At 40.7% G+C, this 26,389-nt stretch overlaps 1 protein-coding gene across 1 annotated transcript; it reads left to right on the top strand.

The window, feature by feature from the left end:
• The first annotated feature begins 6,249 nt into the window (after positions 1-6,249).
• On the top strand, positions 6,250-26,115 carry LOC139445558 (sodium- and chloride-dependent creatine transporter 1-like). Its single transcript, XM_071226709.1, has 13 exons — positions 6,250-6,448; positions 7,724-7,855; positions 8,084-8,372; positions 11,292-11,424; positions 11,829-11,963; positions 16,495-16,598; positions 19,930-20,054; positions 20,468-20,580; positions 20,960-21,091; positions 23,236-23,335; positions 23,477-23,577; positions 24,278-24,445; positions 25,993-26,115. The coding sequence occupies exons 1-13, from the start codon at positions 6,250-6,252 to the stop codon at positions 26,113-26,115; spliced, it is 1,854 nt and encodes a 617-aa protein (XP_071082810.1).
• The last annotated feature ends 274 nt before the right edge of the window (positions 26,116-26,389 follow it).

Raw genomic sequence — 26,389 nt, 5'->3', positions numbered from 1 at the left:
ATATCTTCTTTATACATGATTTATCAAACATGTGTATGACAAATTGTGTTAATTTGCAAAATGTTACGATAACAGTAAGTGAAATATCAAAATATTGAAAAACACTCTCCATGTCCCTCATGGGCCACCGTACACGACAGATTTTATTTTCCTTAAAGGCTATTATCCAAAAGTATACTTGTGAAAAGAAAGGAAGTTTCTTTTGTTTATTTGTAGATTTCTCAAAAGCTCTGATAACATTGATCACAATACGTGTATACTGTTACAAAATTTGGATGAAATTCCTGTCTGTGGAATTTGTTTGTCAATTATTACATCAATGTGTGTTAAACTGTATGCTTGTGTTAGAACACCTGCTGGGTTTCTCAATATTTTAAGAGGAATATAGGTACCCGTCAAAGATGCATCATGAGACACAAATGTTTTTTAATGTTCATAAAATTATCTTGTAACTTTTATGGAAATTTATGGAGGACAAACCATCTTTATTACTACACACTGTCCAGTAATATATGCACTGGTGTTTGCCGATGATGTGTCATCTATTGCTGACATACCTATAAATCTACTATCCCATCCTAGTGAACAAAACGAAGAAATGCACACCTGAACAAACTATCTTCGTATCGACTCGATCCGTGTCTAGGCGCGCAGTGACAGTCAACATCAATCTATGAATTTACCTTAGTGTCTGTTCGAGAATGCGACATTTGGGCATGATGCAAAATCTGCAATCTCTCAATCTCGACGTGTCAAATTAGGCCACGAAATCGCGAGAACGCGAGAATGCGACATTTCATTTTCTCGCGTTCTCGCGATCTCGCATTCTCGTGTTTTGGGCATATTTACCTCGTTTCCAAAGGTCGAGATCGCGAGAATGAGAGATCGCGAGAATGTCCCTTACAGTATTCCATAGAAATAAGACAATTACAACAGTCAACAATCAGTTGTTACGCATATACTCAATACGTGAAATATTCGAATTTCATTGGACAATCAATAAAATTAGACAATCAATTTGGATCGAAAAAGCGTCTGATTTTATGACCGCTTCACTGCGCACTTATACAAAACAGTAGCACTTCTTCCATTTCACCACTAACATGGCTGGTATCAACACAACAGACGTGATGGATTTCGGATTGTTTTTAATCGGCAATTGTTCCGATATATATGGTCCGAACCTACACATTTCAGGTGAATTAAGCCAAGATTCTTAGTCATAATTTAACATCGTGAAAATATATAAATCAAACGAAAATATCATCTGCTTAAATGTGAAGGCCAGTCTTATGAACACATCTCTTTTTCAAATATCTTTGAAAATACTTCATTACAAGTTAAAAAAAAGCACATCATCAATTTTTTCCTCACTTATTACAGCAAGTTCCATCCCCGAGAATAAACAATCAACATCTGCACCAGCAATGCCGACAAAGGAAAAAACAACAATAATCGGCTTTTACAAATTGAACTTAGGTAAGGCGATAACTGTCAAAAAAAGATAAACGTCAAGAATTTTTGAAAAAGCGAAAACAACTGATGACCATGATTACCCGAGTTTTGTTCACAATTTCATTATGAGGCCTGTCATTAACTGGCTGATTAAATAGCTATTCTAGATATATTTTTTATATTTTATTAGAATATCTCGTGAAACAATATTTTCTCCTAAACAAATTAATACATTATTCCCACAAACACTAGAGATGCAAAACAAACTACTTCTGGAGGAAGCTGGGGCCGTTTCACAACAATAGACTAGGCTGACCTCTGTTGAGTAGTCATAAGGATAACACTATATTGTTTTGGTCATGTGCAGTGGGGAACTGGAAGGACATCCGACGAAACCACATTCTAACTAAACGAGTGACGAAGAAGGTGTAGTGCAAGTTCCTTGTCTCGTCTATTCAATGGGGAAAGAGGCGGAACACATTTTAAAATCATTCACCTCTCCTCGTCTTTTCGATCGGAACAATTTCGAATATGTGCTAGCTCAGTTTGATAATCATTGGTAGTAGTTTGTATGGACTTTCCGAGTATTGTGACTTTGGGGGCAAGAAGAATGAGTACATTCGTTTCGTGATAGGATCGTCTTTGGTATTAAGGACCAAGAATTGTCCCAGAGATTACAGATGATTCCCAATCTTGACAGCTACACGTCCGGCACGACAGACAGAGGTGATTTAAAGTCAGATTTCCGATCGTGGGGAAACGACTAATCTAGATGAAGTAAAAGGATCAGGATCCAAGGGCAGACAAGCACAGAAGGGAAAAGGGATTCCAGATTTGCCAGCAGGAAAGAGATGTCACATGCTAAGGGGCTGGGGCACATGAATGTTGGGAAAATTTCAGACTCAGTACGTGGAAAGTGTTGTAGACAACACAATGGTCAAACGTGTCCAGCCCGATTCAAACGTTGTCTTAGATGCAACCAGATGGGACATTTTATAGCGATGTGTCATGCTAAATATGTGCATGGAGTCACTGATGATAATCTCCGCGAGCAAGAGGAAGAATAATAATTCTTTGGAGGAACAATCACATGTGATGAGAATGAAAAGCCATGGGAGATAGATCTTGGGATTTGCAGTCTCCGGGCGACATTCAAATTAGATTCAGCGCTCACACTGAAAGACCACAAGCCATTAGTGCCACTAATTAACAAGCGGGAAATCGACAAAGCTCTTTTTGAGGTGTACAAGTCTCCTAATACGACTGATGAGATTCAGTGCTATAGCCGAAAATGTCAGTGGGGAGGAGATTTGCGTATCTGATTTACTAATCAGCCCTAATCAGTCTATTGATAAAACAGTCGTTGAGTTGGAAGACGAAGTAGAAACCTTTGTTGACACAGTATCGGAGAATCGTCTTATGTCAGACAAGAAATTGCAGGAGATCCAACAAGCTACAGAAAGGGATCCTAAACTTCATCTGGTGATGAAAATGACACGTGATGGGTGGCAGCTAGAGATTACTTCGCATAACGTGGGGAACTTTCGGTGTCAAGGAACATGCTAACTTTCAGAGACCGACTGGTCATTCCAGAAGCCTCGAGGGCAGCGATAAACATCAAGATTGATGAGGGACATCAAGGGCAACTGGTGGCCGAACATTAACATGAACATGCAGGAGAAAATAGAATCATGCTCATTCTATCAGGAACACAGACCTTCACAGAAAAAAACCCTTGACATCGTCAGAGTTACCAGACAGACCATGACAACGTATTTATTTGAATCGGAGGGGCGACACTTATGGTTGTGGACTATTACTCTAGATACATTTACGTAGCACATCTCACTAGTACAACGTCAGTACACGTCATCGAGAAAATTAAGGCTGCATTTGCCAGATGGGGAACACTGGAACAACTAGTGACGGACGACGGACCGCAGTTATCAGCAAGTCAGTTCATCAAATTCACTACATCATGAGGTATTCAGCACACATCATCACCCCACCTCCCTCAGTCTAACGGGATGGCTGAGGCGGCGGTGAAAATTGCCAAGAGGATCGCCGTACAGGACAATCCATGGCTAGGTCTGCTGAACAACAGAAGTCCAGCTAAGCTTTTTATGGGACGCCAACTGAGAGGATCCATACCCATTGTAGAGCACGCTGTAACTCCAAAGTGGCCTCATTCCTCCAGAGTAAAAAAACATCAACAGACCAAGGAAGCAGTCCATTGAGGCGTGTTATGATCGTCACAACCGGGCAAGGTTACTATGTGAGCTTAAGCTTAAGGTGATGAAGTCCGGCTCAAGTGGGATGGAGAGACGGGTTGGAAGAATCCAGGGGTCATTAAGATTCATGCAGGTAGTCCTAGTTCATTTATGGTGCAAACGCCGACTTCAGTGGTCAGGCATAAACAGGAGGCATATCCAGAAGGTGCCCTTTTGTAGTGTGAACTTGGATAGCAGCAACGCCACAGCGCCAGATTTCGAATCTCTGATGAACTCAGATGTTACCAACGAACTAACCAGTAAACAGAGACTACATGTAGTTGTGAACTTTAATGTCTCTAATTACATGCTGATTGGAACTCGGAAAGGTTTAACAGTTCTGTGTTCAGTTGGTTGAGAGATTATGAGTATTGTCCTGAATTACTATGCTGAAGTATTGCCACGGGTGACAGTTGAACTTTATGATTTGATGTTAAAATTGGAATGTTTTACATTCTTAAAAAAAAGAAAGAAAAGGGGCAGATGTTGAGTAGTCGTAAGGATAACACTACATTGTTAGGTTATGTGCCGCGAGGAACCGGAAGGACATCTGGCGAGAGCACATGACAACGGACACACACACGTCATCTCCGAGAATACATTCATCTCGAACTATCACTCCAATGTCGCGTCGTGATTGGGATATAATCAAGTCAACAACCTCGACTCTTTTTTCTTGGATGGCCGACCTATATCAACCCTACGGACAACAGACTGGGGAGTTAGGATTTTTCAACGTGAGGGAATTATTAATAATAGAACATCTAATAAAACTTTTGTTTCAAAAACACAATTACATGAATTTTCCCGTCACATTTATCCCAAAATCTCTCTATCATATTAACTCCTTTTTTTTAGAATACTCAAACTTAATTACAATTTAGCCTATATGTCTAACCATTAACAATTAATGTTTAACTTAACAGCCCCTTAAAAATATATCCCTTTTTATTCCTCATTAACAGCAAAATTTATTTATGATATTTGCCTACCTGGTAAACGGTGTGTTTGTTTCCGCTTAAATTGGCTGACTCAGCATATACTGAGGGAAACAAATAAGGGAACACATGGAAGTACATGTTCCTTTATTATTTTCCGGGTTTCTTCGCATGCTTTGAGTTGCTCTGTGGGTTAAAATCTGGAAACAAATAAAGGAACAATGCGATGAAGTGGTGTTCCCTTATTTGTTTCCCCGGTATATGAAGTCCAATAAATTTGAAACACTTCCAAAAGAACTGGCGTCATATCTTCGACACTTTAATGCTGAACTTTCCACTGCTGACGGATTCCCCGCAAAACTGTCACTGCTGGTGATCCATGTTGGTACACCTTAAAACCACTAAGTTACACTCCCCTGTCCCATGTGGTGAAAACAATTTCCGAGGAACCGGAAGTTAGTCGCATTTGCACAAATTATTGCGTTAGGGCCTTTTGTCGCATGCCTGGTACAGGCACGTGAAATCATCAAACTCACTGGTCATAAAAATCAACACTGACTCGTAGGCCGATCAGAAAAAAGGGTTCAGGTTCGACAGTCAATCAATTATCCTTAGGTCTGGCCATTCCATGTTGTCAGGGGTACAATGCCACGGCAAACCAAACGGTAACCTGGTTTCTGTTGTGTCTGGAGGGTTAATATAACCAAGCTGTTACTTATTTACGTTGTGAAAAATTGTTGCATTTAACAAATAGTTGTTTGTTTTCTTTTGACGAATAAAACGTTTACGTTACAATGTTAAAAAAACAACAACGAAGGACACCTAAATCCGCCTTCACAGACGAGTTCAATTCGCCTCACGTGCCATGCCGCGGTACGAAGGAGTTTGATTTTAAATCGGTCATGGTCGAATGGAGATAAACATACTGTACTTGAAAATTAGATTAATGTCAGAATGAATTGATAGTTTCTTGATTTCATTTGCAACTCAACGCGAAGCCATGCATGTATGCCATTCTAAAATTAGTATACTATAAGGGTAACGCCATTTTTCAGTGCATTATCATTTGCAGGAGCCTGAGATCTTCCATTAACTGCCCGACGCATGAGGTTATTATAGCTAAAATGGATGGAATTTGTTATTGAACGTGACGTCACCTATCCCTATCCTATGACGTCACCTAACAACGGGCGTGATATTGGGCCATCGTCAAGCCTTGGTTGATACATGCCATCGATCCCGATTGCGTGGATCGATGCTCATGATATTAATCACTGGATTGTCTGGTCCAGACTCGATTATTTACAGACCGCCGTCATATAGTGCGGCGTTAAACAACAAAACAACCAACCAACCATCGTCAAGCAATATGATTGGATTATCAAGTTACAGAGGCCCGCTGAATTCTGATAACATGCGGGCGGTGTAATGATAGTATTACTTATTTCCATTTTAGCTATAATAGCCTATGCTGCCTATGAAACCTATGAATATTATCATCAGGTCAGCTGTTACATGAATATAACCTGGCAACACAGGTATTAGATGTGACCAGTAATGCTGCTTCCTGCCTAGGCTGAACTGATATGACACTCTGCGTTGAGGGGAAGAATCTCGACTTTGAGATCAACGACTGCCCGGACTCTAGCAATGAAGTCCAAATTAGCCATGACAGAAGGATCAAGTGGTCACGACAAATGGACAGCATTCTTTCTTTAGTTGGGTACTGTGTTGGCCTCGGGAATCTATGGCGATTCCCCTACTTCTGTAACAGAAACGGTGGCGGTAAGAACAGTTATAAACAGTACAGCGGGGTGTATAAAAATACAGAAAACTATTTCCACCGCGGTGTGAATATTATCACCGCGGTGGAAATAGTTTTCTGTAGTTTCATTTTAGTTTTTGACATTTTCGTTTTTGTTTTGATATTTTCATTTTAGTTTTTGACATTTTCGTTTTAGTTTTTGACATTTTCGCTTCACATTTCAGCGACTCAATAGCTACTTTATTTGAAAGTACATTTTCCATGTTTTCGGTTGTTTTTATACATTATTTATCACATATTTGTATGACAAATTGTGTTAATTTGCAAAAGGTTACGTTAAAAGTAAGTGAAATATCAAAATTGTGAAAAACAGACTCCCATGTACCTCATGGGCCACCGTACACGACAGATTATATTTTCCTTAAAGGCTATTATCCAAAAGTATACTTGTAAAAAGAAAGGAAATCTTTTTTTGAGATTTCTCACCGGAGTAATCGTTCATAAAATTTTCACTGCTACTTTGCCTTTTACCCCCAATGGAATGAATGTGTTTTGTGGGATAACCGGGACTGGTTATTCGTGAAGTTGGTTGATTGGTTTGTTGTTTAACGCCGCACTCAGCAATATTCCTGCTATATGTCAGCGGTCTGTAAATAATCGAATCTGGACCAGACAATCCAGTGATTGGCATCATGAGCATCGATCCACGCAGTTGAGATACGATGACATGCATCAACCAAGTCAGCGAGCCTGACCACCCGATCCCGTTGGTCGCCTCTTACGACAAGCCTAGTCGCTTTTATGGCAAGCATGGGTTGCTGAAGACCTATTCCCTCCCGGATCTTCTTATAACAGTATTCTGTGTCTGAGTGTATTATTTATGTTGATCTGGTCAGCTCAGCGGCAGTATGCTGTCTCTGAGTTGGGTATCGATGGATGAATGGTCGGCTCGGATATAATATACTGTGTCTGAGTGGGTTATCCATGTTAAAGTGCTGCATGGAAAGGTTACAGGTGTTATTTGTTTACCACGTCGGTGAAACAACTGAGCACCAATACAGTGCGAATCGGAATTCGAACCTACGACCATAGGCACGTCTAAAGTACACATCTCTATATAAAAATGGAAAAATAAACCGAGGCGCAAAAGAAACTATATCTCTCAGCTGATGTTATCATATGTTTGATTTTCAGTTGAAAATATCATATTGTATCCAGAACATGTACTGGTACTTAGTACTCCAAGAATACTTCTACATGTTTTACTATGTACTATGAACCTGTGTATGCTCCAGGGGCGTTCCTCGTGCCATATTTGCTGTGCATTGTCCTAGTAGGCCTGCCCCTTTTCTTCCTGGAGCTTTCTATTGGACAGTTTTCTGGAAGTGGGGCCATGCACGTGTGGAATATATGTCCACTGTTTAAAGGTGAAATTACTTTGTATAAAACATGAAATCGACATTTACAAATCCACAAATACTAAATGCAGTTCAATGTACATTCTTCAATATGTTAAATCTCACGTTATCACAAGCCATGCAATGTCACACTACTGTCGTGCCAGGACGATAATAAACCTCACAATTTTCATATGTAATGTTTAGATTCCTTAATAACATGCAGTGACAGGTACAATGTGGTCTTTCTATCCCCAGGCCTGGGCTATGTGATGAGTATTGCCTCTTTTATCTGCTCCTTCTACTTCAACCTGATCATTGCCTGGTGCCTGTACTACCTGGTAATGTCCTTCTATCCTGTTCTACCCTGGACCACCTGCTCCAACTGGTGGAACACGCCCGCATGTACCACCTTGGACACGCCCCTGTACTCTGACAATTTAACGACAAGTAACAGTTTAACATTGACCAGGAACATCAGCATGTCAAGTTCTGTCAACGAAAGCCTTTCCAACGTATCAAGGTCAGCAGCAGAAGAGTTTTGGCAGTAAGTGATGCACGACATGTGCAATGACACATTTAACATGAGCAACAATAACTACTAAACAAGGCGTCGACACACCAATGTATGTGAAACGTTGCTTTGACTAAAATCCATCACTTACATTAACATTTAAAATATCATGATCATTATGATTAACATTAACATATAAATTATGAATTTAACACATGATCATTATCATCAGATGTCGCGACCATATGCTTAATGACCTCGTATCATTAAGCATATCATCATGCTATTTTAAATGTTAATGCAAGTGATGGATTTGAGTCAAAGCAACGTTTCACATACCTTGGTGTGTTTTAATTTGGACATGTACCTCGTATTTTAATCTGAAACAGAGTGCGTGAGATTCAAAAAACTCAAATTCAAAACACAGTTTGGTTTATCTTAATTCTACCATGACGACAAGAACTGTCTCAAAACGGTAGTCGTTTTCATCGCTTTATACACCACGCCGTGATATAACTTGAATAATGTTAAAAGCGGCGTTAAACCCAACTCACTCACTCACTCACTCGCTTTATACACATGGGTAAATAGAACATAGATCAGCGATCTTAGAACATTCCGAAAAGGGGCCATAGATAGTCCTAGTGTAACAAATATAAGATTATTTACTTTAGTTTATTTTTGACTAAATCAAAATACTGGTAGCAACATACATGGTATTTGTAAAAAAAGAATTGACGAAAGTTTTATTTTATCGCACCCTGTTGCATATTAGTACTGCTTGGGCATGTTATTTTTTGGAAATGTAGTCCAATATAAATGGCCTATTATTACTATAAACAGTGAAAAAAGTGCAGAACAAATATATGTCTCCAACAAACGTTAATAAATAAGAGCATTTTCGGTATTTTAAAGTTGAACTAAGATGTACATATTTAGCAGTTTATTTGAAATATCTCCCCAACAGTAATACATATTACGAATGACTACCAGTATCTTTCCACCCCGAACTTCTCTTGGGCCGAGCTTGTCTTACGCTTAGCTGTCTATGACTGCCAAAGTAGTTGTTCACGGTGACAGTGCTATCTAATAAATACTTGAACCCAGAGGACAATCGTGATCTGTAGTAATGTTTAACATTTACGTGGTGATTTACTGGCGGAAATGAGCGCACTGGAATACCTCCTCCCACCCTGAAATATGACGACACGAGAGATACGAGGGGTGTCCCATAAGTTTCCGGCCTCCGTAAGTAATTTGCAATTTATATAAAAACTGTTTTACTTATTTTTCAACATAATCTCCCTTGACCTCAATGCACTTGTTTCATCGGTTCTCCAGCATATTTAACCCGTCAGAAAACCACTGTTTGTCACGTGACCCTAAAAATACCTCTACAGCAGTGATGACCTCTTCATTTGTCCCAAATCTTCGCCCCTGAGTACAGATTTGAGTTGAGGGAAGAGGAAGAAGTCCGAGGGGGCCAGGTCTGGAGAATAGGCTGGGTGAGGCAGGATCTTGAAGCCACATTCATGTGCAGCGCTCACTGCTACTTGGGAGGCGTGAACTGGTGCGTTTTCCTGGAGGAGCCAGACACCTCGGCTTAGTTTACCTCTGCGCTTTGCTTTGATTTCATTACGCTATCTGCACAATTCATCTGCATAATATGCACCCTTTATGGTGGAACCCTCCTGTAGATAATCTATCATGATTACGCCCGCGGAGTCCCAGAAAACGGAGGCCTTGACCTTGCCACTGGAAGATGTGCTTTTGAACTTTTTGGGTGTTGGTGACGTCACATGCTTCCATTGCATGCTCTGACTTTTTGTCTCTGGGTCAAAATGATGAACCCAGGTTTCATCCTGAGTAACATTATGAGCCATGAAAGCACGTGGATCTCTCCGAAAATCTTCCAGAAGCTGTTGACTAATCATGACCCTCTGACGTTTTTGTTCTTCAGTCAACATTCTGGGCACCCAACGGGCAGACACCTTGTTCATGTGTAAATGTTCATGGATTATTCGTTCCACTGATGTTTTACTCATGTCATGTGCAGTAGCTAACTGTCTAACAGTTACTCGTCTGTCCTGCATTATTGTATCAAGAACAGCTGCAACTTCATCTTGGGTAGTCACTTCACAAGGGCGACCAAACCGTGGTTCGTCTTCAGTGCTGCGTCTGCCCCTTGTAAATTCAGCACACCACTGTTTGACCGTACTATACGAAGGAGCATTGTCACCTAATTTTTGTACCATGTCATCATGAATTTGCTTTGGCGTTAACATTTTTAAATGTAGATACTTAATAACGACTCTACGACTCGGTCTTCTCCATTTTTTCCAAATGTGAGGGGGTCATGCTGTTTGATAGCAATTTATAGGAACTTGTAGCACGTGGGATTCATGTTTTGCATGTCATCCACGTGCAGAGATACTGTTCTAGCAACAGGTGCATTTTGGTTGAGTTTGGGCTATCCGTTCATGTTGAGGCCGGAAACTTATGTGACACCCCTCGTACTGTTCATTTTTGTGACCAATGATTATGTGGCCGTGACACAGTGGTTATAGTGTGTTTTAGTTAAGCGTGTGTTCTGAAATAGAGTTCGTCATGTCTGATAAACTGTTGTTCTGATATCGAACGTATTCAATATTCTAGGTTGTCGTTATTCATTGTTGAATACACCTACAGATTACAGATTGTATGTGAAAAGTCTTAATTCAAAAGAAGTATCAATATAGAAAAATGTATAAAAAAATAATAATCAGAATTAGGCATTCGTCAATGGAATGATGATCGCTTCAAAATTAAGGGACTCAAGTTTCGTTGATGGATTGACTACACACATTTTTTATCATCATAAATGCCCTTAGTTCCATGTACTTTCCCGTGGCGTCTATATACACAAGCACACACACATTATCATCATGGTATAAATGACACTATCTGCTTCAGGTACAACGCACTGCGTGTTTCTGCTGGGTTGCACGACATGGGAGGAATACAGTGGCACATGGCTCTTGCATTCTTTGCTGCATGGGTCCTCATATTTCTCTGTCTGATCAAAGGTGTCAAATCTGCTGGAAAGGTAAGTCCAACTACTCACAGGGTGTCAATCAGTAATATAACGTCGGTGTTGAGGGGCAGCCTAAATTGTTCACTTGTATTTGTTTGTTTGTTTGCTTGTGTGTTGTTTAACGCTGCACTCAACATAGTTCTAGCCATATGAGCCTGACAACCGAAACGATATTGTGAGCAACAATCCGCATCGCCGGGGTACGATGTCACCCAACTAGTGACCCAGTCTGACTGCCTGATTGGCTGTCTCTTTCGACAAACAATTGAGCGCCAATGACTTGTTCTTACCAAGTTTCATCAGGCTTGAAAAAAGGAAAACAGAAGCAGTAATGTACCACAGCCGCTCACGTTACTTTGTGTCACAGAATGCTTACGACCGAGGCCAGAACACTGACCACGCTGCTCTTGTTCCAGGTGGTGTACGTGACGGCCCCCCTGCCTTACATACTCCTCACAGTGATCCTCATCCGGGCCGTGACGCTGCCTGGTGCTGTCAAAGGCATCATCTACTACGTCAAGCCAGACTTCAGTCGACTTGCTGACTTCCAGGTTAATATATGCGACAAAACCCTTTCCGTATTTATAGCGAGTATACGATTCCGACTGTACCATGAACATGTGTTTATGAATCATTATCAATTAGCGATGAGTGTGAGTGAGTTTGGTTTTACGCCGCTTTTAGCAATATTCCAGCAATATCACGGCTGGGGTCACCAGAAATGGGCTTCACACTTTGTAACCTTGTCGGGAATCGAACCCGGGTCTTCGGCGTTACGAGCGAACGCTTTAACCACTAGGCTACCCGACCACCCCGTAATTAGCGATGATACCAGATGTGAGCGTATCCTGCCCCACCGTCGGCAACTATCACAAACACATGCAAAGGCAAGGTAATTGTTTAGCGGAAGTAATTCGTAACGTAATATAGTGCTGTACTAATGTAATCTTACTTCTAATACCAGGCATGTTTCGAGTTCCTTGATGATGGATCGATAGATATCCACTGTTGATGACCAGCTAAGTAGGTATCACGTTTGTATGTTTTAAATGTAAAAGTTTACATAATATACGGCTTTACCATTGGACGAGAGGTCGGTCACATGACCGCGAAACTGACGCTCATAAATGTATGAACGACACAATTTGACGTTCACACGTTTTTCACGAGACGGTTTTCTTGAGAAAACTCCTGGGAATTCCAGTGTATATACAGACGCGTTATTTCTGATTATTTAGACCCTGTAGTCTTGAACTCATATATTGAGAAATATCAGAGAGTTTGACTGCATGAGCGTTCACGAATATCCTCGCTACGACCCACCCTGAACAAATCGAAGAAATGCAAATCCAAACCATCTTAGAATAGACTCGATCCGTGTTTAGACTGACAGTGACAGTATACAGCAATCTGTGCATTTACCTCACTAACCTTTTGTCATATCTTTACAATCACCTTTAAATGATCGGCCAATTGACCAATGTAACACTTGTAATCGCCACAGGTTCATAAACAGCTTCCTCCCGTCACGCTTTAGTCGACTATTTTGGCGTCTTGTACTTGATGTAAATATATTGTGACGCGATGTTATTGTGCCTGACTTACTCATCAAATGATGATATTAGTTGAATATATTTGTTGTAGACAATCTACAACATATGTCACTGTAGAACAATCTGAGCCTGCACACGGCCATGTTGCCTCTCCTTTTGAGGAACTACATTCCGCGACACAACCTGTTGTTGTATGGCTGTTGTTGTCATGGTGAATATGAAGCCGCACGTATTTTGTGTATTGATCAACATCCTTTGAGATAAAATATTGTGACATTAAAAAATATAAGAATCGCAAGCTCCGACCCTTACTCTATGAAGGTTCAACTCCAATGAAATCACACGAAGTGAAAGTCAATTTTTTATTATGTAGTTCAGCACAATTCCTGAATGTGTCTCACTAGAGTATCGCTTCTTGTGTTCACACTGAGGAGAAAAATCTGATCATGCGATATGCATAGGCTACATTGAATGAGTGAATGAGTTGGGTTTCATGTCACTTTGAACAGTATTCCAGTAAGACGGTGTGTTAGCTTAACGTTGGAGGAAAGCCCAAATGATGGAGGTCTTAGACGTTTACCTTTGATGAATCCCATAAGCATGGGTATGTTGCAGACAAATTAAATCTTAAAACATACACTGCAAGCACGTAAACGTCGTATTTTTCGTATATGGTCATTCGACGGAAAAACGACTAAAAATTCATTAAAATTCATTGATGGTGTTCGGGTAAACGTCGAGTTTTTCAAGCGTAAAATGGACGGAAAAACGATGCTTTTTGCTCCGCCTTGTAAAACTGTTAACGGCCAATCAGATGGCGCTGGTCCCCCGACGCATGTGATACCAAAGTCCTCCTGGCATGCCTTGATCTAGGAACTGTTGCGCGCACTACCGCGTGATTTGCTGATCAGTCGGTTTTAGGATATGAAACATATTAGCGGAATTCAGACACGCGGCCAGAAGTCAAACCAAACCATGTTAGCAAGTTTATTGAGATAACATATCCCTCCGCTATGTACAGTTACCTCTATCGGAAAATGGGTGGTGGTTTATTTGGTTAAAACAGTAAATAACTGTTAAATGTGCAGTTTACACGATATACGGCTTTTACAGTGGACGATAAGCCTTTTGGTTGTTGTTTTTCCAACAGTTATCAGAGAAATAAAGGACGCGTGGTCGTTGTCCATCGTAAAATAAAACACTGCAGGGAGAATAAACCATGCGTGGTGCAGCCCGGAGTGATTTATTCTCCGTGTTTTGTTTTATTGTACTATAAACAACAATCATGAGTAGTTTATTTCTTATGAGATGTCAATATTATGTACGGCCTCTTTAAGGATAAAACATACAAGCTTTATAAATATGTTTATTCATTTTATAAATCAATACTCCAACCAGAAAAAGATCTGTCTACTTTAACATGTGAAAGAGATCTTCTTAGAGATTTATGTAAATTCCATTGTTTAAGCCATAATCTAAATGTACAGAAAACTCGATTTAATACAACCACAGTGTCATCGTTGAATTTATGTATGAAATGTAACCGCCATGAAATAGAAAATGAATACCATTTTTTGTTAATTTGTCCTTTTTATAAGCAATGGTAGAGAAAATTTAATTCCAAAATGTTACCATGTGCAACCATTTATCCAAAATGTATCTATCTATCTACCAGAAAAGATTGTGTTATTAAAAACATGTCCGTATTTTTAAAAAGACATTTACCTATGTAAATACAAATGTCTAAAATATGAACGTTTGTTGTAAGAAAGTTTGGGCATTTGCATGGTACATATTATCCCTGAAAATTCATGAATATACTTCTTCTTCTTCTATGAGGTATAGGCTTGTGGTTACATGATATCAGCAAGCCACGTCCAAATTCAAGTCAGGATTTCATGGCCTGTCATGCATGTGAGATACCAATATCGCAATATTGCTGAATATTGCTAAACGTGGTGTGTAAATGTCATGTTAATGTCGACGCTAATGCAGTGAACATACCACAGACATGATGCTGGACTAACATTTTACAGAAAAATATTGTATGGGAATGTTCTAGTTGTCGGACGTTCTCCTTTCTCATGTTGCAGTTACTTGTTTCAACACTTCTGTTAAAGTTCTTTTGTCACCTTGGCCTTATTTCTGCTAATTTGTCAGTGAAAGAGTCCCTAATTGTATTAATTTCTGCTAGGATGTCTGAGCTTGTTACGATGTTATAAACACACACGTTACACACATTGTCACAATCAATATTACCTTCCCCGCAACCATAGGGAGTAGTAGAATGTTCAACTTCATGTACGTCTGGGTTTTTTTGTATTTTAGCAGCTGAAGGTTCGCAGAAGTAAACGGATACCGACGCATGTACACCCGGCTGTGACAACACAGCATCCACATAGTCTCTCGCGCCTTCCAAATCACGACACATAATTTACAAGTTTATGTCGAAATTATCAACAAAAGTTATATCAAACTTGTCAGTAAATGTTTATCTGATGCAAGAAAGCAAAATAAAGGTATATTCGGCTTTTGATATGTGTGTGTGTGTGTGTGTGTGTGTGTGTGTGTGTGTGTGTGTCTGTGTGTGTCTGTGTTGGGGAGTGGGGGGTTTGTTTAAGATCCATTCTAACCCGGATGTTCCCCTTTGGGATCGGTTCCGTTGGTAGCCTAGATGTCCATAGAATAGACTCTAGTCCGTCTCACATTCCCTGAACCAGATCAGTTTCCCTTTCGCACAGTCCTTTCCATAATGCGGAGACCTAAATGAAGCAAGTCTAGATTTCATCTCTGAATCCCCCATCTCACTGGGGCTCCTCTTCAACTTTAAAAATGAGTTATTTGCTTCTATCAATATTATATATTTTCAGACACTAATCGTTAGTCTAAATATACATCATCAGTTTGGAACATCACACTAATATGTTTACAATAACAGAACATTAGCGACTACATTAGAATATTACACAGATTACTGCTTAATTGTCATATGCAAATATGAAATCGGACAATTAGAAGGCGGGCGAACCTTAACATTATTAATAGACATAGATTCATCAAATCCAAGCAATATCAGAAGAATAAAATATGCATATAATATCTGGCAATATACACCAAGGTTACCTTCCACAAAAATAGGTTTTGAAAGCCATCATATCATTCAGGTTCAGCTTGATATTAGTTTGCAGATTTGAGTATATAACTAGCGAAAATATTCATCCTTTGTTTATATTTAGCCGTTCTTTGGCCTTGCGCTTTCCCAATGATTTTGACAAAAATTCTTACCGTTCATCGTATCAGTTAATGAGAAATGCGTGACGATCAAGTACATGTCCCAGGGGACGCAACTCCATAAGCTACAGTGATGTATTGTTATGTGACGCATCTCTACGCAGCAGCTTACGCCAACAAAGCACATTTGTCTCAGAATTCGGGTTCAAGGGTCTGAAGATCCATATTCATTTCCTTTCTGAGACATTATTCTGTTAGATCAGAATCGGAGTACAGTAACCTTTTTCCTTGATTCCAGGTGTGGATGGAGGCGATGCTGCAAATGTTCTACTCTCTCGGCGTCACCTGGGGCGGCCTCCACACAATAGCCAGCTACAACAGATTCTCCAACAACTGCTACAGGTAGATGTAAACAAGATGTGCAAAATTCCATAAACATACTTCAACTGTTGCCTGTGAATGTGTATGGTTTTACGCCGCTTTTAGCAATATTCCACCAATATTACGGCAGGGGAGAGCAGAAATGGGCTGCATACGTTTTACCTATGTGGGGAATTGAACCTGGGCCTTCGAAGTGATGAGCAAACACTTTAACCACTAGACCACCCCACGCCGCCTACTATTGCTTGTAGTATTGTAGAAATCTTGCTATCGCCTTGTAACCTTGTGAAAGGTACTACTTTCCTAGTGGGACCTGCTGATAGGTTTTACATTTGAATTGTAATACATGCATGTGATCGATCGCAATTGCGTGGATCGATGATCATGATAGTTATCACTCGATTGTCTGGTCGAGACTCGATTATTTACAGACCGCCGTATATAGCTGGAATATTGCTGAGTGCGGCGTTAAACAACAAACCAACAAACCAACCTCCTTGGAGGATCTACACGTGAATTGTAAGACCTGATTTGAGATTTTACATCTGAATTGGAAGACCTAGGCTTTACAGCTGAATATATAAACTGCCTTTTAGTATGCATCTAAATAAAAGTTGTTGTTTGACTGGTTAAAAGTCACACAATTCTTCACCATGAGGTGACTTTAATCTGCACCCCTTACATATATTGTAACCCACTGTTTCTTTCAGGGCAGCTGGTGAAAGGGTGTTCAATATTATGTGTTATGACTTCAGTTGTCTGCATGTTGCACGTTGTCTTTCTTTAGTGTTTCACTAAAGGTATCCAAATGTTTTGTTTTATTCTTTCTGGTGTTTGTTGCATTAAGATAGTTCAGATAGTTCATTCGTTAAAACACTCCTCCGGGAAATGACCTATGGCCTTCCTGCTTTCCCCCCACTTGGGGTTTTACATTTAACTGCATTGCAACTAAAACCTCAGAGGTGTATTTTAACTGTATCATCAATAGCTCATTTTGTGTGATATGTTCTGTCTTGGCAAAAGTAACACATGACTCTTTAAGAGTGCTATTCTGTAACATAAGAATTTCAAGTTTGTCACTGCTCAAATATTCTGTTCAACAGAAACATGTAAACACAAAATGCTGTTTGATAAAGCCAGTGCTTAGTTTTTCTTCCACGAAATGGTTGTCTTTGTAAACATGTCCTCACCTTACAATGGTCATCCTGGATTTTGGCCCAGCTAGGTAGTATTTAAGCTTCTCAAAGGCTCAAAGGAGGCTTAAATGTATACGGCGATTTTCTGAAATACTGAAAAGTTTCTGACACAATTGCCAAAACATCTATCAAGATGTATGTGTGAAGCCCTTGCTCGTTATCTTGGCATGTCCTTTGCAGAATCATTGAATCTCTAGACCAGATGGACAGCAAGGTTCACAGACAGACATTTAACGTCGTGTACCACCATTGTCTTAACGACAGTTTCATCAACTAAATGTCGACTTAAAGAAGTATAAATTCCAGGTTTTCCTGAGGTCATGAAAGGAAATGATGAGCTAAGCAATAAGTCATCATTGGATGTTATTGTAAAAGTTGGTACGTCACTCCTTCATCACTCCATGGTATGCCATTGCATCAATTCATCTCTTATCAATTCTTCCGTCTTGTTTTCTTGTGGGCACTATAATTGTTGTCATGGTAGTGTGAGAGTGGAGTATACGACTCTAGTCACTCTGATGTAGATCATAAGATTCATTTTCACTGCCAGATAAGCATTTTAACTGCTACAATTCTCACATCAGTATTGGATTGTTATTTTCAGGAAGGAGAGTCTCATTGGCATTATTATTCGAACAGTATGTAATTGCATGTATAGATGCCTCACCCGTGCTCTTGGCTGCTAAAATGATAACAAACAATTGGTTATATTTCTCAGACAGAACAGAACTGAGGTCCAGAATATGATTTTGACATTCTGAGTCCATGACAAAGTATACATGTATACTAATGCATGTATACGAAACTGATAGTTGTGTGTTCAACATTCAGTTTTTGATAATGTTACACGATGAAGTAAATTGTCATCGGAGTTATACAATCAGGAACACATGGCTTGGACGGTTCATGTTCGTCTCCATGCAGGACTGTCGCGTCCAAGATTATTGCGACTGCTTGTGCTAGTCCGTACGCACGCTGATTTAATAGTGCCAGCCCACTGAGATACCATACCACAGTGTAACATGAATACCCCACTCAGACACAGTATACTGACTCCGAGCCGAACAGTCCATGTTTTAGCCCCTTAATGCCGAGCGCCAGACAGGGTAACAACAAGTAACATATTTACATGTATTTTGGTATCATGCGGCCGGGGATCGAACCCCGGACCTTCCGCTCTCCGGGTGGACGCTCTACCACGCGGTCACTGCAATGAAGGTTTATAGACACTGTTCACATCTATAATTTGAAGCAAATGTTGAATTTACACGTTGCATTGTGTAATGTGAAAGGAAACGTCATCAGAAGTTTACGGAGATAACAATTTGTGAAATGCTGGACTTCCTTATTGATATTAACATCAATGCAACATTTTGTGGAAAGACATTTAGGCAAGAAGTAAACATCCCCATAGGCATCAATTTTGCTGTTTCTGTTTCTTTCTGCACATGATTCGGAATTTCAGCTCGGAATGGCAAAGTTAAAACAGGGTTTAATTAAAGCTAAAGGTATATCGATAATCTTATATCGTTCAATAACCATCAAATAGCCAGTTCCCCCCCTCTGATTTACCCACCTGAACTAGAAATAAAGGAGATCAGTGCGACGTCCTGATCTGTTTCATAATTAGATCCATGAATAACGATTCAGAGTGACAACACACTCTCCACAAGACTGTATGACAAGAGGGAAGTCTTCAACTTTCCAGTAGCCCACTTACCCTTTATGTGGAGCGATATTCCCTGCAGCTCCAACCTTTTGTGTTTATATTTCACAACTTTTGAGGTACATGCTCTTACTACCAAGAGTTCACAGACCGTCATACGACCCTTGTTCAGAATCTGTTTTGTCAAGGTTACAACATTCAAAGTCTCAGTTAAGCTTTCAAAAGTTTTATGGTAGACATGTGGAGGACATTTGTTCCCGTGTTTTTATAAGTGACTTGCCTTTGCATGTGTTTGTGGCGGATGCCATCGGTTGGGCAGGATACGCTCAACCCTTCGCGAACACCTGATATCATCACTATTTGATAGCAATTAAAGAAACTCATGCTCGTGATATAGTCGGAATCGTACCATCGACGCTGCTTTCAGCAGAGATTTCTCATGAATATGGTAAGGGTTTTTGTCGCTTTATTTTATTGATTCAACTTGCAGGGATGCTGTCTTGATTACATTCCTCAGCGAAGGCACCAGTTTCTACGCAGGCTTTGCCATCTTCGCTGTTCTTGGATTCATGGCAGAGAACAAAGGCGTTCACATATCAGAGGTCATCAAAGCAGGTGAGGGGGCGGGATCATACACAATGGGAAATATGAGTTGAAACATTTAACCTCGGCACTATAGCTCATTTTGTTCCTTGGATTCTCTTCAACATGTAAACATCGTAACAAACATGACCACCTGTGATTGTCTGAATAATGTGGCTGAATTTCGTTTTTTAGCAATACTCCAGCTATATCACAATGGCCTGTTAATATACGAGTCTGAACAGGCAAACATGTCAATGAGAACTATATATGCGTAACTATCTACGTTTTGGGGAAAGACCCAACAATCAGTCACATTTTCTGAACATCATCTTTGATCAAATGTAGGAGCCTACTACGACCTACAATAGGGTTCAAGTTTCCATGCCTAATAGTGACTAAACTACAAACTACAAATACTAAAACCTAATTATTTACTCCTGCAGGACCTGGTCTTGGGTTTGTGGCTTACCCAGAAGCCCTTGCGCTACTTCCGGTACAACAGTTGTGGGCAGTCATCTTCTTCATCATGCTTGTCGCAGTGGGAGTTGACTCCCAGGTCAAACTTTATAACATTGTAGCTACCATCCGACCTAGCATCCACGGAACCTAATGATAAAAGTGAAACATAAAAACTCCACTTTCACTTACGTATCACCTGTTCAGTACTCGGTCAAATTATAACTGTAGCCAATGTATGAGGAAGTCAGTTGAAGGTCAATAACAAAAACCAAACGTATATTTGATTAATTTTAATTTTCTCTGTATGGTTTATATCATGGTTTGATAACGATTTTGTTGAGGGGAGAGCTCAAGAATGGCATTCACGTGTAACAGGATTTGGTTTGGTCTGTCAGATGCACGAAACTTATCATATTCCTGTGATTGCTATACATTCCTATGATTGTGCTTTTAACACGTATATATTTTTGCTTTAGTTTGGAACAACGGAAACAACAGTGACGGCAATTGTAGATACATTTCCAAATCAGCTTCAGCGACGGCGAGGTTTGGTGACTGCTGTTTTGTGTGGATTCAGCTTCATATGTGGTCTTGTGCTGGTTACACGGGTGAGGCGTGGAACCCGACATAATTTCAATGAAGACCGTAACAAACCGAATGCGCGCGCACTCGTCTTCTTGTTGTCTTTGTGGTTTAGTGTATTTGGTTCTAGTTACAATGTGGCATGTTTTAATCACTTCGATGCATGCTTTAGAAGTTTGTGTCTTGTTTATAATTTGTGACGCTGTTTCTGTTCCCATCCGTACATATTCCTTAGTTTCCTTCTACTGGTTTTCATTTGAAGGTCTGAATATGGAGACGTCGATTATTGATCCCATTCCAGTTTTAAGTACACATCTTTCACCAACTATACTGAGTCAAATTAAGAACTTCAAATTTTTAAAAGTAACCCCATATAGGATAAACAACGGACAAATGTATCAGAGAAGGTAATTTTTAATCATTAATGTCCAAAGAAGGATTTTAATTAACGGTGGTAACCATAATTTGTTCCAAGCACCTACGGTATTCGGTAATAACATCAACAGTTTCCAAGCACGAGAATCTGATGGCACACAAGTTCAGTAGCGTGTATGGCCACCATGTGCGTTGACAACTGCCACACAACGCCTCCTCATGGACCTTGTGATGGTTGTGAACACATGATTAGGAAGACGACGCCATTGTTGCTGCAAAATGTTGCCAAGATCTTGCAAATTCTGTGGTTGGTTCTGGAGAGTGCGCAGAATTCTACCTAGAGCATCCCAGACGTGTACGATGGGATTGAGGTCGGGAGACCTTGACGGCCAGTCCATGACGTTGACTCCCGCATTCTGAAGGAAATTCCTTGTCAAAATTGCTGTGTGGGTTCTGGCATTGTCGTGTTGGAAGATCAAACCGGGTCCATGTGCTGCCATAAAAGGCAGAAGTTCTGGTGCCAGTACCTGGTTGCGGTAAGCAGCAGCGTTGAGGTTGCCACGGATGACAAGAAGCCTGGAACGTGCATTGCCACAGAAAGCCTCGAAATCTGTCAACTTCCTGTACACAACACTGGGCGTAACGTTCATGACGGCGCCTCCACACCCTCGCCCTACCATCAGCAAATCGAAGATTAATTCGGGATTCATCACTGAAGACGACTTGATTTCAATTCCTCTGAGTCCATCGTAAGTGTCGCTGTGCCCACAATTGACGTTGACGTCTGTGTAATTGAGTCAGAATCGGCCCGCAGTATGGCCGTCGTGCTTGAAGGTGAGCAGTTCTCAGACGGTTTCGAACAGTTTGCGCACTCAGTCTACCCCTAAACAGTTTAATTCTGGTTGATGTAGCCGTCAAAAATCGGTTACGGAGGTGACGTTAGACAATCTGACGATCCTCTGCATGTGACGTCACACGTGGTCGACCTGGCCGAGGGCGATCAGCGGTGGTACCCGTTTCCTGTAGACGCGTCTGTAAATCATAAACAGGCCGTCGACTACAACCCATCGTCCTTGCGACTTCAGCTTCGGACGTTCCCGTCTGCAACATGCCGATGGCACGTTCACTTTGCACATTTGAAAGGCGTGACATGACAAATGGAAGTAAAAACTTTTGTTTTCTTGTGTTTTTCTTTTTTTGTTAATGACCGCTAACAAGTATGGCTGAAAACACGTGCGGTATTATGGCCACGTGACCAGTTGCACGTGAAAAACCACTTTTGCCACTCTAGTGCTGTGCACATGATTTTGATCGATACACCTGCACAAAAACGCGTGTTATCTGAAGACAATACGTGGCCATTACTGTTTAAATACACAATAAGGGACCACAATGATAACTGGTCAAAATGTTAAAATTTTAGGATTGTAAAGTTTTTAATTTGGTTCAGTATATTTGACTATCCTTTGTCGACAGTTCGTGATATTATATGAATATATTATTTTCGTGCCATTTCTAAAACATTGTTGACGTGACAGAAGATGCTCTCACTCATTCTTAATTTTCAAACATCATTTAATTGTTTGTTTGTTGTTTAGCACTCAACAGTATCCCTGCTATTTGTCGATGACCTCAGACAAGCCACAGATTGGATATTATGCGCAACGTCCTACAAAATTGGGATGCGATAACACGTAATCAATAAAGTAACCGACCCTGATCATGTATACCCTATCAAAGTACGACCAGCATAGGTTTCTGGGGACGTGATCCAACCTGTGAATCGTGTTTACAGGGCGGCATCTATGTGTTCATGTTGATCGACTGGTATGTGGCAACCTTCAGCCTCCTGTTGGTGGGAATCATGGAGTGTGTCATCATCAGTTGGATATACGGTAACACACATAGGAATAACCGAATTTGAGTGAATAAATAGTTCATGCATCCTTCGTTGATCTAACCTAAAATGCTGTTTGTGGCCGCACATAACATCAGTGCTGCCTTGATGTGAATGTTGCTCTGGCCTGTTGGACCAGGTGCGGACCGGTTCAGTGGCGACATCGAGATGATGCTTGGACGAAGACCCCCTGTGTTCATGAAGACGCTCTGGTGTTTTGTATCTCCAGTTCTTATGGGCGTGAGTAAAGGAATGTTTTATAAATGTAGCCTCACGTATATCATGTGGTTGGTTTCTGGGATATAAAAGGTAACACTGAAATAAATACCTTTCGGACCTTTCATATTTCTATAACTACCGATATATAACCCCAACTGATAAACACCAGTACAGATATGGCACCGCCTTTGCCTATCGGCGATTGAGAAATTACCATTAGGAGTCTGGACAAAGTACTTGTCAACATTATCAAAATATTAGTTAAAGGTGCACAATTCGCCTTCGCTCATCAGATACCAGATCTAGTCGCTAATTTAATAAAATTCGTATTATACGGGAGCTCTTTTTTGTATTCTACATGTATCACATAATCGTGTGGTTTGTGTTCATGGTTTTATTGTTGACTGGGATATATATTCGTGAGGTTTGTGCTCATGGTTTTACTGTTGGCTGTGATATATTCGTGAGGTTTGTGCTCATGGTTTTACTGTTGGCTGTGATATATTCGTGAGGTTTGTGCTCATGGTTTTACTGTTGGCTGTGATATATTCGTGAGGTTTGTGCTCATGGTTTTACTGTTGGCTGTGATATATTCGCGAGGTTTGTGCTCATGGTTTTACTGTTGGCTGTAATATATTCGTGAGGTTTGTGCTCATGGTTTTACTGTTGACTGTGATATAATCGTGCTCATGATTGTATTGTTGACTGTGATATGTTTCAGCTTTGCTTCATCCTGACTGTAGTCAAGTACGAGGCTCCTACGTACGGGGACTATGTCTACCCGACATACGGCGTTGCTATTGGGTTCTGTATCGGTCTGGTGTCCATAGTACCGGTGCCAATCTGTATGATACAAGAATTGGTAAAGGCCAATGGGTCATTTGTTGAGGTAAGAAATTGGTTTGTTTCCTCTGATGATTATTAAAACTTGTTCAAGACAGAATTCTAACGACCAGTTGAATATGGAGTATGTTAGTTGTGAAACGATGATAGCGGAGAGTAGTTGGATGGGTGACCGTGTTCAGCAGCTTGATTCCTGAGAGCTTCCAGGGATTCGGGCTTGCCTCACCCTGAAGCATATGCAGCATATGTGATGTGTCTTAAGGCAAGGGGCTTTGTTCGACATGCCTTAGTTCATCCAGCACTGAATGGGCATCCGGTAGCATGATATTGCTATGTTCCTGTTAGCCTCACTTTCGTTCTATACTTCTCAATTAACTGAGAATGGAAATAGTGTACACACTGATGCATTGACCAGGGCAATAATTGTGTGTTTGAACATTTTTTCTGGCATGGAAATGGATTCTTCTTCTGCTCCTTCTTCTTCTTATTATTATTATTAAGTACAGATTAAAATAAAAAGGTTTTGGGTGATCCTGTCAGTCGGGCTGGTTGGGCTCATCATCAGCTCAGGGCCCTTGCCCCCTCTACACGCAGCCCAGACAGCGAATGGGACTTCTCCCAGGAAGCGCTGCCTCGTCAACCCACCCAGAAATTTTCAGGGAATGTGAAGACTGCCCAACACTGCAGCCTTCTGCATTACCCAAATTGTCAGAAGGGCTGTATTCTTGGCAACAAACCCGGGTACTCTCCCAATGTCAGTCAACAGATTGGGAGGTACTAAACCTAAGGCACCGAGAACAATGGGGAGTCGGACAAGTTGGTACTTGGGATGCAAGCTTGACATTTCGAAAGCCAGGTCCGCATATTTGTCAATTTTTCCTGTATCTTGTCAATCACATTAGTGTCAAAAGGGACAAAAAGATTCAATGATATAAATGATTTCATTTGATTTGTCCAAAAGGACAAGATCAGGTTCGTTGGATAGGTCTGAGGTCCAAAGAATGTTGTGTGTATCATTTTCCATGACGCTCTCTACATAATCTGGATCGTACCGTGGATGGACCTCTGCGTCAAAACCACAAGCATGGCGAAGGCGGCAACAAAATGATTGAGCCACTCCATCATGTCGCATAAGATACTGTGTTTGTGCCAAAACTGGGCATCCCCTGACAATGTGTCGGACAGTCCTATTAAATTCATTGTATAATCTTCATTTCATATTTACATTTTGCTGCAAAATCACACGGTGACGGTTATTATTACTATTTGTGAATCATGTGTTTATCTATCGCGGAAGAAATAGATATGCAATATTGTTTTATTGTGATGCAGATATATAGAAAATGAATCTCAATCCCAAACTCGCAATGCACAGTGGATATGCAGACACAACCTAAACAGGACTGAAGACTACAAGCAGGATATGACGGATACATTTATTTCTGGAACGACCAGTTTCTTCAGATGTCACAAAACCTGAACAAAACTGGACACAGTAAAACGTATTCCTTTACAGTAAAATATTTGTATTAATTCTTTTGAATTAATTTAACATTATTGAATATGATTACATATATTTGTTTTATTTGCCAGAGAGTGCGAACCTGCTTGAGGCCAGACTCCACGTGGGGGCCAAGCTCCAGCAGGCACCGTGCTCAGGACACCAAGTCTGTGGAGTCGGGCTGGAGGAACGCCTTCAGGATATATACATGGTAGCGGGGATACGTAGTGCTGTGTACACTAAGTCTGTGGAGTAGGGCTGGAGGAACGCCTTCAGGATATATACATGGTAGAGGGGGATACGTACACCAAGTCTGTGGAGTCGGGCTGGAGGAACGCCTTCAGGATATATACATGGTAGCGGGGGATACGTACACCAAGTCTGTGGAGTCGGGCTGGAGGAACGCCTTCAGGATATATACATGGTAGCGGGGGATACGTAGTGCTGTGTAGGAGGAGCATCCGGTCTTTGTCTAATGTAGTGGAATAT

This window comes from Haliotis cracherodii, unplaced genomic scaffold (genome assembly GCF_022045235.1).
Source record: "Haliotis cracherodii isolate W230 unplaced genomic scaffold, xgHalCrac1.p SCAF_10, whole genome shotgun sequence".
Classification (NCBI taxonomy): Eukaryota; Metazoa; Mollusca; class Gastropoda; order Lepetellida; family Haliotidae; genus Haliotis; species Haliotis cracherodii.
This window is presented reverse-complemented; position numbering and strand designations above follow the sequence as displayed.

Bases quoted from the DNA above. Each gene is read 5' to 3' on its own strand.
- LOC139445558 (XM_071226709.1), top strand. From the start codon at position 6,250: ATGACACTCTGCGTTGAGGGGAAGAATCTCGACTTTGAGATCAACGAC. The intron at 20,055-20,467 runs GTGAGGGGGCGG...TTACTCCTGCAG, and splicing joins ATCAGAGGTCATCAAAGCAG to GACCTGGTCTTGGGTTTGTG. The intron at 21,092-23,235 runs GTGAGGCGTGGA...TCGTGTTTACAG, and splicing joins GTCTTGTGCTGGTTACACGG to GGCGGCATCTATGTGTTCAT.